The sequence below is a fragment of the Prunus persica genome, chromosome G8 (genome assembly GCF_000346465.2).
Source record: "Prunus persica cultivar Lovell chromosome G8, Prunus_persica_NCBIv2, whole genome shotgun sequence".
Taxonomy (NCBI): domain Eukaryota; kingdom Viridiplantae; phylum Streptophyta; class Magnoliopsida; order Rosales; family Rosaceae; genus Prunus; species Prunus persica.
In genome coordinates, this window is record NC_034016.1 from 2,537,331 (window position 1) to 2,551,241 (window position 13,911).

General features: G+C 38.8%; 1 protein-coding gene across 2 annotated transcripts; it reads right to left on the reverse strand.

Annotated features, from left to right (window-relative positions):
- LOC18767779 (protein ROOT PRIMORDIUM DEFECTIVE 1) lies at nt 4,231–7,626 on the reverse strand. Of its 2 annotated transcripts, none has more exons than XM_007200992.2 (2): nt 7,395–7,622; nt 4,231–6,336 (listed from the first exon to the last, which is right to left on the reverse strand). In XM_007200992.2, exon 2 carries the CDS (start codon nt 6,294–6,296, stop codon nt 5,073–5,075), a length of 1,224 nt encoding a protein of 407 aa, XP_007201054.1. In that variant the 5' UTR covers nt 6,297–6,336; nt 7,395–7,622; the 3' UTR covers nt 4,231–5,072. The 2 variants fall into 2 exon arrangements, 1 of the variants encoding a protein (XP_007201054.1); XR_002272901.1 differs by lacking the exon at nt 4,231–6,336 and adding an exon at nt 6,775–7,161 and having other exon boundaries at nt 7,395–7,626.

Here is a 13,911-nt window from a genome sequence, read left to right on the forward strand (position 1 = left end):
TAGCCCCTTTTTTTTCTTTTTTTTTAATCGACAAGTTTGCTGCATTCCAATACCGCTTCTTTTTTTCTCCTTTTTTTTTTTTTTTTTTCACAACTAAAAGCATTCCAAGGCAGCTTTAGTAATTATATATGCAGGGGAAAGCTGGATAATATTTTCGGCTGTAACAGCAAACAAAACATTTTCAGGTGTCAAAAATTTTGCAACAAAACTGTTAGCTCCGTCAAATACCAAATCAATCACCGGTATATATCAACAATTGGTTAGCAATAGCCTTCCACGCATTCATTAACGACTAACAGTCATACACGCGCATGTAGAGATTCCCTCAACCGCCACTAGCAAAATCCTCAAGTCCAAAGTGGAATACTAATCGTCATTCTATTGGAACTTGGACTCAATACTAATAGTCTAACAGGCTGCATAGGCCACCCATAATACACATGATGTAAATCGATGGTAAAGTTAATAGTAGTATAACAATAATTTAATGGAGTTAATCGTTTTCTGAATCTCTAAACTTAGACCCGATTTGCATTTGAGTCTCTGAACTTACGGCAGCCCAAACTCATTTGTTAGGATGCTGGAATAAAAAGACTCCTACAGCCATCACCTTCATTACTGTGTCCTCCTAGTACCTAATTAGTTGCAACGAATATTTTTTTTATTTTTTTTTATTTTGTTGTTTAATTTGGGAATTTAGCTATGTTTGATTGTTGAAAAAAGGAAGAAAGATTGGGGGGTGGGTTGCAAGGATGGAGGTATGGGGAGGGTTATGGTGGGTTTATTTTTTTAATTTGTTTTTATGTTTGTTTTTATTATTATTGGGCATTTTAGTTTTTATTTTTAATTTTTTATAATTTTTATAGATTTTATTAATTTATTAATATTCTAGTGAAAATTGACAATTTTAACCCTTAAATTAATGGCAATATTGAAGTAGTATAACAATAGGACAAATGCACCGAATAATAAAGAGTTGATGAACCATTTGAACGCATAATTTAGTTGAGAAATTAAAATACAACTCAGGTATAAGTTTGAGAACCTTCGAGTTAAAAAAACTCTTTTCTTTTTATTCTAATTCAATACCTCTCAACATCTTAACCATGTCGCTGAAAACAAAAACGACGAACATCATAGCACAAGTTCAAAAATAATATGCACCGTAAAACAGTAACGATTAATGGATGCGAGACCCTAAAACTGCCACTCAGCTACTTGAGTGCTCCGAATAACATCGGCGCAACCTACACGCCATAAGGCAATGATCAACACGAGTCTGAACAAAATTAATACAACATAATGAATTAAAATGAAAACTTACACATTTGTCAACACAAGATATGTAATCAAAGTATTGGCCTGTACAATGCTTCTCGCCATTGTTATCAGCTTCAACCCTCTTAACACATGCCTACAATAAATAAAAAAGTTGAACAATCCCAGTACAAATACGAAATTACATTCATTCAAACCAAATGTGAACAATCTCAAGTATACATATAAATACCAAAACAAAGACCTCTAACAATCATATTATTCCATTTCTTTTTTCTTTTTAAAAAAATTAAAAACAAAAAGAAAAAAAGATTAAAATTTTAATTTTATTACTCAACAATTATGGCAGGAGGGAACAGGGGTGCAAGAAAGTAGAAATAAAGACAATATGAAAGCCATATGTATCCACAACTTTTTAAGGTTGAACTATAACTGATGCTCAGCAGAAGTAGCTGCCTAATCATCTACTCTTTTGTAAGTAAAAAGATTCAATCAGTTTATTAAATCTAGCCCAAAAGTTCAAGTAGGGGAAATTCGATTGAGACCCAACAGTTTGCGATGTTAGGAGTCATTCTGCTGGTTTTAAACTGCTGCATTTAATAGATAACTATAGTATTGGTAGTGGCATTATATTCATAGAGCTACATACAACAGAATAAGTACCTACAATATAAGATTTGTTTTCCATAGCAAGTCCAAATTTCAACAGATTCAAGTGCAAAAGATTTTGATTGAGACTTCATAGTCTATGCAACACTTCCTCCAAAATAAACAAAAATAAAAAATTCCAGTAAGTATATGTTCTATAATTTTTCCCTGTTCTTAGCCTATAATATCAAAAACCTACAAACAATGGTCAAGTGGGAAATCTTGGAGTAAAAAAAGAAAGTACAGGTAGAGGTAGAGCCGAATCTTGATGTTGTCTAGGCAAGCGTCCAATACTAAGAGTAGTAGTTATGAACCTTGTAAGCCAACCCAACAATCCCATTAAAATATGTCAAAAGAGCTTGCTTAATCACTTTAGTATGACATCCTGAATCCTGATATTCTGATACTCTTATTTTGGCTATAACCTTTGTACAATTACTCTCTATAACGTTCTGCACGGCATACCCAACTAAATAACTTGATATTACTAAATTTCACATTTGATGATATATATGATTTCCAAATTACTTCCTCTTATGGAAAAACATAAAGAACGCATTCTAACTTGTTGGACCATGCAAATATATGGTTCCAACTTCCAAGATTTCATAGGAGAAGTAATTTTGGGAGCTTTTCTAGGTTGTAATTCCCTTTACCTCTATAGTAGGGAGCATGGATATGGATAAAACACACAGGTACAACAAAGACCAATAAGTTGATACGACTATCTCTCTAGTAATTTGATTTAAAAAAAATATCTGATCCAATTGTAAGTTCATATTAACAGCATCTAAAATTAACATAGGAAATAAATTTCATTACCTGATATTCAATCAGAGGCTTCACACATTTAGGCTGGCAAGACTCCTCAAGATACTTCTTCTGATCAACGAGTTCTTCATCCGCCCTTAGTAGATAAAATGAAAAGATCGATGAGAGAAAGAGAAAAGCTTTAGGTTTCAATCCAAAGAGAAAGAGAAAATCAATAGAAAATTTGGTGTTTTGACCCCTTGATACACAATGTTCGTGTCCACATTTCAATTTCTCTATGCCTAACATTCATGTGAAAAAGAAAAATGGAAAACCCACAAAGATTAATAACCCAGAGATACTCACATAGAAATGAATCAAAAAGCTCTCCAAATTCCTGCACCGAAATATAAATAAATAAAATCGATAAAAAAAAATTGAAACTTTAGTTCGATTTTTGGGGGTGAAAAAGAAGAAGAAAGGTACTTTCTGATTCGAAGAGAAAGATCAGCTCCTGAGTTGCAGAACAGAGAGAGAGAGAGAAAGATCAGCTCCTGAGTTGCAGAACAGAGAGAGAGAGAGAGAGAGAGAGAGAGAGAGAGGGTGGAAATGGGTAACTTGGCAGTTTGGAACAACTACGATTATGATGGTGGACCGGACCTGAGATTGTGGAGCTGTTGAATGGGTCTCTCAAGACAGATCAAGTATAGACAAAATCATTTTCTTTTGGGCTTGGGTCCAGACATACACGACGATTTACCAATCATGCTCAAACACAACATTTGTTATTTTATCATTATATTTATTTATTTATTTTTTTTTTTTAAAACTTCTAGACGTCACAAAATGATGATGTTTATTGTGGAACTGTGAGACTGTCCTTAATAGTTTTAGCTCCTACAAATTGTTTTATTTATTAAAGTTAATGAAATAATAAGGCATCGTTTGGTTTACGGAACGCATTTGAGGGAAAATTATTTCTCATGTCATTTCCTAAAGAATGAGAAATTGAAGATTCATTTTCCACGTTTGATAATGTTGGGAAAATAACCGGAAGATATAGTTTATTTCCTTTCTTATGTTTGTTTTGAGTATGAATGTAAAATAAAGTTCGAACAATTTTTCAATTATAGTCATATTAAATCAAATTAAAAAAATGCATTTAATAATATATTGTAATTTTAAATCTATATATATAAAGCAAAAGGTAGAGAATGGTGAAACATTTAAAATACCAGAAAATGCCCTTGGTTAATGCAAACATTAAGAATTGAAATTATTAATTAAATGAGGATAATATGGTAAATTCATAATTTTTCGTATTAAAAAAATTAAAATTAAAAGAAAATTCAGATAATGGATCCTATTTTTATGGAACACAAATATCCATTATCTTTTTTAATTCTAAAATAAATTTAAATTTTTTTTAAAAAAAACCTCTCGTATGCGCGTGCAGAGAGGCTAGTTGTTAATGAAGACAAAATGGTCATGAAAAATATGTATTTAATATTGGCTCATTTTCCAAAATTTCCCATGAGGAAGGAAAACAAAACCTAGGAGGATTCACTTTCCCCACTATATTCTTGGTGGCCTATTAATTTCAATAACTCGTCAAATGTGAAGAATTTCATACAAGTAAATAACACAATACTCAAAAGGAAAAAGAATTTCATTACAACCACCAAAAAATTACAATTCTGTTGCATTTGATTCCCTTAATCAAAACATTGCCCCTCATTTCTGCTTTGTTGTCTACTTTCCCGGGCCTTGAAGCAGCTTCATAATTCAAAGCTGAACTCTTCTCTGCCCTTACCATGGCCACTAAGGAAGACCAAGCTTCCCCGAGTTGCTGCTCGTGGACCGAACACATGATGAAATAAATTTTCCTCTCAGCCATCTTGAGCTTACTCCTCATTTCAACTCTTCTCAACTTCCATGATTTCTCGGGTTTCACATCCCTCTCCCCAGCCTGAACCATCCTCTGCAGATCACAAACCCTTCTTCTCGACTTTCATGATTTCTCGGAATTCACTTCCCTCTCCCAGGCTTATTACATCATCTACGAGACCATGTCCAAATTGCAAGTCACCCATCCATCTAAAAGTCGGAGAGCAGATCTGCTCCAGGCAATAAGACAGAGCTTCCAGGACAGCCTGGTTACCCACTTGACCCATTTCAGAGGACACATTGCACCACGATGGCTTGACCCTATGGCATCTGATTTCCAATTTCCATAGTAAAGACAGGAGTGTGAAACAGCCAAGGGCAGTGATGGCTTTGTGGAGCTAAGATTGCTCACTGGAGGCAGTGCGGAGTCAGGCCCAAGTGGTCCTTCCTTGCTTAAAGATATTGTTCTGGCAGAAGGCTTCAACCACCACCGCATCAACCTCCCCTTATCAGGCACCATCATCAAAGAGAACCTTATAGAATCGCTTTCTTTCTTCTGGGTCAAACAATCCTCCTCTATCTCCCTGATCATCAGGGTTAGACATCTCAGAGCTCCTGTCCTTGCCTTCATTTGGTCTACCCAAAACCATGCCTTTCTTTTTCTTCTTTTCTAGATTTACCAAATGGCGCCTGCGGTTATATTCATGAAGCCCCTCCTGCATAAGTTCTCCAAATTTCTCCTTCACAACAACAAGTGGATCCTTATCTACCAGTCCTTGCTCATTATAACCTTCTCTAAGAAGGACAGTATAAATCTGATACTTATTAGAGACATAGAATATGCCAGGGTGCTTGAGCAGCAAAACGTTCAGTTTCTCTGGCAAAAAAAATTCTCTCTGAAAATGTCCCAGCTTTGCAATTGATGCTTTCTTCCATAGAGTCAATGACAACAACTCATGCACCAAACCCACCGTCCTCTTCTCCATCTCCTTTGATCCCTCCACTAAGCCTTTGGAGTCCAAGTAGGGTGAAATATAAGGTGTCGCATTAAATTCATGAAACCTTTCCCACGACTTGACCCAAGTTGAAGGCAATGAGCATGTGAAACATGGCTCAGTTCCTTGCTTGTGAGCTGAAGCTTCAATAGCAGAAACCGCTAAATCTGGATTCCAAGACACCAGCTCAATCTCCATGGAACTCCGCCGCCCACTATAATTAACAATCTGAAACATATCAGAATACTTTGGCACAAGTCTAATCAAATAGTCATCTGGAAAACCTAAGTTCCGCTTTAGTTCATTAAGCTTGACAACATTTAGTCTTTTATTGGAGCTCATCATAAGTAACTTTGTTAATCTCTCAACAAACACATATTCCTGCATGTCTTTAACAGATTCTTCCTCTTCCACCAAACCCATCATTCGTTTTGTTAGCTGGCAGTAGTACTCATCACCCTGCAAATAGACTTGAAAGCAGCATGGGTACTTTTTGAGCCAATTGAGAGCCTTTCCTTGGAGATCAAGGGTCTTGAACTTCTTCTGAATGAATCTCACTGTTGCTACTTGATCAGGGCACCTCAGGATGATGTTTTTTATTTGATTATTCACTATCCATCGGCGATTCTTAGACAGCGCTGATTCAAGATATGGATCCTTCTTCATTGACCACAGAGAAAAGTTCCGAACGAAGTATTGAACAAGTCTTGGGTTCCGAAAGTGCATTATAACAACCATTTTTCTCTTCTATATGTAACTTCAACATCTAAGAAACAAACTAAAGAAAAATGTAGAAAAATTAATACATGTCCCAAACACACAAAGTGATGTGAACAATCTCAAGTATACATATAAATACCAAAACAAAGACCTCTAACAACCATATTATTCCATTTCTTTTTTCTTTTTTAAAAAATGAAAAACGAATGGAAGAAAATATTCAAATTTTAATTTTATTACTCAACAATTATGGCAGGAGGGAACGGCGGTGCAAAAAAGAAGAAATAAAGACAATATGAAAGCCATATGTATCCACAACTTTTAAGGTTGAACTATAACTGATGCTCAGCAGAAGTAGCTGCCTAATCATCTACTCTTTTGTAAGAGAAATCAAGCCCACTAGTTGATGTAGGAGAAATTCGATTGAGACCCAACAGTTTGCCATGTTAGGAGTCATTCTGCTGGTTTTAAACTGCTGCATTTAATAGATGTAGTATTGGAAATGGCATTATATTCATAGAGCTACATACAACAGAATAAGTACATATAGTGTAAGATTTGTTTTCCATAGCAAGTCCAAATTTCAACATATTCAAGTGCAATAGATTTTGATTGAGACTTCATAGTCTATGTAACACTTCCTCCAAAATAAATAATAATAAAAAATTCCAGCAAATATATGTTCCATAATTTTTCCCTGTTCTTAGCCTATAATATCCAAAACCTACAACAATGGTTAAGTGGGAAATCTTGGAGTAAACCAAGAAAGTAAAGGTAGAGGTAGAGCCGAATCTTGATGTTGTCTGGGCTTCTTCCGACCCATCAAGGTTTCGACTAATTATACAATCTTTTGGAACAATTGAAACGAAGCCCCTCCAAAATCCTAAATTTCAAAATCAATAAACACAATCAAGAAAAAAAGATACAGAAATGTATTTGTTTATGTATGTTTCAGAAGCTAAAGAATTAGATCTAAATTTATAAAATCAGAAAGCAGTAACCGCAAGAATCATTTCAGAAAAGTGGGAAAGAATCTGATCATATTTATAAGAAAAAACACACACATATATCATACACATATATATGTATATTATATATTGGAGAAAGAGAGCTCACTTGAGGCGGTGAGGAGAAAGCACAAGCAATAGAACCTAGGGGTTGCAGAAGAAAATGACTGTTTGAATGGATTGGAATTACAGGGAAGAAGACTGAGCGAGCTTCAGAGAGAGAGAGAGAGAGAGAGCAACAATAACAAATGTTTTCTCTTTTACAGTTTCTAGGGTTGGGTTGGGTAGGCTTGGATTTCTTGGAGAGGAAAGGCGGTTCTGGGCTTTCGTATAATTTTCCAGGACCTTGGGCCTTTGTCCAAAAATATATTTAAGAAAATAATGGTTTTGGCAGACAATTTTTACTTTACCACTCGGAATTTTTTACCTTCATACACAAACTTTACACTCTTGTCGTAAAGAGAACCGAAGTCGTGGCATACCACAAATTATTTAAAAATAATAAAATGAATTTATTAACATGTATTGTATAAAAAATATATAAAAAATTTGTCAAAGTATAAATATTTTTATGTTAGTGTATAATAGGCTTTAGAAATAACGGAAGTTTTATTTATACTAGCCCCTTTTTTTTTCTTTTTTTTAATCGACAAGTTTGCTGCATTCCAATACCTCTTCTTTTTTTCTCCTTTTTTTTTTTTTTCACAACTAAAAGCATTCCAAGGCAGCTTTAGTAATTATATATGCAGGGGAAAGCTGGATAATATTTTCGGCTGTAACAGCAAACAAAACATTTTCAGGTGTCAAAAATTTTGCAACAAAACTGTTAGCTCCGTCAAATACCAAATCAATCACCGGTATATATCAACAATTGGTTAGCAATAGCCTTCCACGCATTCATTAACGACTAACAGTCATACACGCGCATGTAGAGATTCCCTCAACCGCCACTAGCAAAATCCTCAAGTCCAAAGTGGAATACTAATCGTCATTCTATTGGAACTTGGACTCAATACTAATAGTCTAACAGGCTGCATAGGCCACCCATAATACACATGATGTAAATCGATGGTAAAGTTAATAGTAGTATAACAATAATTTAATGGAGTTAATCGTTTTCTGAATCTCTAAACTTAGACCCGATTTGCATTTGAGTCTCTGAACTTACGGCAACCCAAACTCATTTGTTAGGATGCTGGAATAAAAAGACTCCTACAGCCATCACCTTCATTACTGTGTCCTCCTAGTACCTAATTAGTTGCAACGAATATTTTTTTTATTTTTTTTTATTTTGTTGTTTAATTTGGGAATTTAGCTATGTTTGATTGTTGAAAAAAGGGAGAAAGATTGGGGGGTGGGTTGCAAGGATGGAGGTATGGGGAGGGTAATGGTGGGTTTATTTTTTTAATTTGTTTTTATGTTTGTTTTTATTATTATTGGGCATTTTAGTTTTTATTTTTAATTTTTTATAATTTTTATAGATTTTATTAATTTATTAATATTCTAGTGAAAATTGACAATTTTAACCCTTAAATTAATGGCAATATTGAAGTAGTATAACAATAGGACCAATGCACCGAATAATAAAGAGTTGATGAACCATTTGAACGCATAATTTAGTTGAGAAATCAAAATACAACTCAGGTATAAGTTTGAGAACCTTCGAGTTAAAAAACTCTTTTCTTTTTATTCTAATTCAATACCTCTCAACATCTTAACCATGTCGCTGAAAACAAAAACGACGAACATCATAGCACAAGTTCAAAAATAATATGCACCGTAAAACAGTAACGATTAATGGATGCGAAACCCTAAAATTGCCACTCAGCTACTTGAGTGCTCCGAATAACATCGGCGCAACCTACACGCTATAAGGCAATGATCAACACGAGTCTGAACAAAATTAATACAACATAATGAATTAAAATGAAAACTTACACATTTGTCAACACAAGATATGTAATCAAAGTATTGGCCTGTACAATGCTTCTCGCCATTGTTATCAGCTTCAACCCTCTTAACACATGCCTACAATAAATAAAAAAGTTGAACAATCCCAGTACAAATACGAAATTACATTCATTCAAACCAAATGTGAACAATCTCAAGTATACATATAAATACCAAAACAAAGACCTCTAACAATCATATTATTCCATTTCTTTTTTCTTTTTAAAAAAATTAAAAACGAAAAGAAAAAAAGATTCAAATTTTAATTTTATTACTCAACAATTATGGCAGGAGGGAACGGGGGTGCAAGAAAGTAGAAATAAAGACAATATGAAAGCCATATGTATCCACAACTTTTTAAGGTTGAACTATAACTGATGCTCAGCATAAGTAGCTGCCTAATCATCTACTCTTTTGTAAGTAAAAAGATTCAATCAGTTTATTAAATCTAGCCCAAAAGTTCAAGTAGGGGAAATTCGATTGAGACGCAACAGTTTGCGATGTTAGGAGTCATTCTGCTGGTTTTAAACTGCTGCATTTAATAGATAACTATAGTATTGGTAATGGCATTATATTCATAGAGCTACATACAACAGAATAAGTACCTACAATGTAAGATTTGTTTTCCATAGTAAGTCCAAATTTCAACATATTCAAGTGCAAAAGATTTTGATTGAGACTTCATAGTCTATGCAACACTTCCTCCAAAATAAACAAAAATAAAAAATTCCAGTAAGTATATGTTCTATAATTTTTCCCTGTTCTTAGCCTATAATATCAAAAACCTACAACAATGGTCAAGTGGGAAATCTTGGAGTAAAAAAAGAAAGTACAGGTAGAGGTAGAGCCGAATCTTGATGTTGTCTAGGCAAGCGTCCAATACTAAGAGTAGTAGTTATGAACCTTGTAAGCCAACCCAACAATCCCATTAAAATATGTCAAAAGAGCTTGCTTAATCACTTTAGTATGACATCCTCAATGCTGATCTTCTGATACTCTTATTTTGTGCTATAACCTTTGTACAATTACTCTCTATAACGTTCTGCACGGCATACCCAACTTCATAACTTGATATTACAAAATTTCACATTTGATGATATATATGATTACCAAATTACTTCCTCTTATGGAAAAACATACAACGCATTCTAACTTGTTGGACCATGCACATATATGGTTCCAACTTCCAAGATTTCATAGGAGAATTAATTTTGCGAGCTTTTCTAGGTTGTAATTCCCTTTACCTCTCTAGTAGGGGTATGGATATGGATAAAAGACACAGGTACAACAAAGACCAATAAGTTGATACGACTCTCTCTCTAGTAATTAGATTTAAAAAAATATATATATATCTGATCCAATTGTAAGTTCATATTAACAGCATCTAAAATTAACCTAGGAAATAAATTTCATTACCAGATATTCAATCAGAGGCTTCACACATTTGGGCTGGCAAGACTCCTCAAGATACTTCTTCTGATCAACGAGTTCTTTGTTTACACCATAATGAACCGAGCAGACCCAGCATCAAAGCGACTAGCACCAAGGCAGCCACGCCTTCTCCCCTGCCGAAGGAAGACACACTTCCGAGGTGCCAGACACCTGCCGAAGCTCCTAGCTGCCAAACGTAATCTACAGGACACGTGTCGCCACCACGACGACTTGCACAAAGTCCCACATTGGAACTTTGTGCAAAGCTCCTACTTTCACCTCCCTATAAATAGGGAACAGTACCCAAGTAAAAAGGGTAATTATTCTCCCACTTTTATTGTTACTCTGCCAGAATTACTACCTGTAACTGACTTAGGTATCGGAGAGCCTTCGGCCAGCACCACACCGGTGTCCGAAGCTTAACGATTGCTTCTACCACTTTGTCTTCTGCAGGTCTCCCACCAACCTATTTCACCAAAGGCCTCAGCCCTCTTCCCTGCTGAAGACCCCGCATACCTAATCAGTAAGTTGGACTCAATATTGGCCGGGTCATTTTGAGCATCAACAGTTTGGCGCCGTCTGTGGGAAGTCGACACTTGAATCCCCTCTTTCTCTATCAGCCCAGCTGGCTCCTTCACCCATCAGGCCCCGTCGCCTCTTATTCACCCCACACTCTGCTATGCCAACCGAGGATAGCCGCGATACCCAACACCATACCCCCCGCGAGGGTACTTCCAGAAGGAAATCTCTGGGAGATGCCACTCTCCAGGCAGAAGTGGAGCGCCTCCGCGACAGTATTACTAAGATGTCGGAGAAATACGTGCATCTTCATTGTCGGAATGCTGAGCTAGAGCACGACTATCGTGCTCTAAAGCGGAACCAAGAGAGGACTCGCGCCCAAGATGCCCAACAAGACCTCACCCAGAACGTTGGGCATACTTAGCCGAACCAGCCAGCACATTCCAGCCACATTGCCCCGACCAAATCTAGGCTCCGCAAGGGTAAAGACCACCTTCATCCGGAGCTAACCCAGTCACGACTCCTTTGCGTTCCCCCACCGAAGGACCGGCCCCATGAGCCAGTCAGGATCTACCAAGATTGCAAGGATCGCATCTCGGACCATCAGCCAGGACCGATCCCTATCCCTGTAACCTCGAGGACCCACGGGTGACACACCTAGGCCCTTCGCCAGGCCCCGTCCGCGTACCCGATGGAGAAGGTGTCGGGGACTCGGATAGTTGGGAATTCTATAATTCAGAGACCTGGCCAACTTACCACACTGAGACGCTGGAAGATTGGGAACATTCCCCAGCCCCTGTTTGCCCCGTCCCCAGGCCTTTAGCACCTGAAACTCTTCCTCATGCCGACCCGACCATGAGGCTTCTCTTTGAAAAGGTCCGGCGCCTGGAGAGCAAACAACATCGCAGCCATCAACCCCTCTGGGCGAAACCACGATCGGAGCCTTTTACTGAACGTATCCTCTATTACCACCAGGAGAAAGATATCCAGCCACTCTGCATCCCTTTCTACACTGGCACGGAGGACCCTCTCACCCACATCCACTTCTTCCAGTCTGCCCTTGGGTGCAAAGGCCTCACTGATGAAGGCATGTGCCTCCTTTTCCCTTCCACCCTCAGCGGCGCGGCCCTGAATTGGTTCTATAAGCTCCACCCCCGCACTATCAACTCATTCGATAATCTCAAGCAGACGTTCCTGGATCATTTTATGATCCAGACTGATCGCCTATACTCTGCCGACGACTTGTATATGCTTCGGCAAGCTGAGGACGAACTCCTTCGGGAATATGCAGCTCGGTTCAGTCACGAATACTCCCGCTGCCCGGACACTGACGACCGCGCTGCCTTTGGCACTTTTAAGAGCGGCCTCCGCGAGTCCAACTTCCGCTACCTAGTTCATAGCAACAGTTGGAACACATATGCAGAGCTAATGAAACAGGCAGCGATCCATGCTAAGACTGAATACTTCAATTCCAAGCGTGGCCCAGCCAACCTGGCGCGCAACACTTTTGCCGATCCTCCACTTGCTTCAGCACCCGCTTCAGCCCCACCTCAGCACTCTACCCCTGCCCCGAGTACCCAGGATACTCAACAACATAAATGGAATGATAGCTACTAGCATCCCTTCAGCAATAACAAACGTGGCAGACATGGCAACCACCACCACTCTAGCGGAGGCAACCCTCCTAAGACTGGTGATCGGGCCCCTCTTCCCTTCACACCCAGGCCCAGGTTCGAGGTTTTTACTACCCTCAACACCACCTATGAGAATGTCCTGGTGCGTGAAGCCCCTATCATCCCCAAGCCACCCCCCGAAGACCATCCAGCAAGCCTATGCCAAACACGGGGGTCTTCTGCCGCTTTCATCAATTTAGCGGCCATGACACCGAATCTTGTGTTGCGTTGCGCAACATAATTGAAGGGCTCATCCGTGAGGGGAAGCTGGACAACTATGTGCGTAACATACCGCCCCCGCCTAACCCTCACCAACGACAGATCAACATGATCTCTACCATCAGTGGAGGTCCTACCCTGGCTGGCACCTCCAACAACTCCATCAAACATTATGTCCGCTCCACCTATGCGCATCAAGTCTTCAGCACCGAGCAGGGACGCTTACCGAAGAGCCAGAGGTCTGGCTGGGCCCCCATTACCTTCTGCGAGGAAGAGGAGCGTGGTGTTATCCTCCCCTATGATGATCCACTCATTATCTGTGCTGACATTTCTAACTTTGACGTTGGGCGTATCCTGGTGGACACTGGCAGCTCGGTCAGTGTGATGTTTGCTGACGCCTTCAATGAACTCCAGGTCCCATCTCACCTACTCGACCGAAGCATCACACCCCTTGTGAGCTTCTCGGGTGATGTGGTCCAGCCAATTGGCAGCATTCATCTCCCTATATCAGTTGGGGCCTCACCCCAGCGGACGACGATCACTACCCCCTTCTTTATCGTCGATTGCCCCACAGCCTACAACGTCATTCTCGGTCACCCAGCCTTGGCCCAAATGAAGGCTTTTATTTCCACGCATATGCTGCTGTTGAAGTTCCCTACACCTAATGGCCCAGGCACGGTGCGCGGCGACCAACTCGGGGCCCGAAGCTGCTATGCTTCAGCAGTCAAATCCACCAATCGCCAACATAGGAGTGAAGCCCTTGCAGTGACCAAGGCTCCCGCCCCTCCTCAAGCTGGCACAGAACCACCTGAGGACCCAAGGGAGGAGTCCATC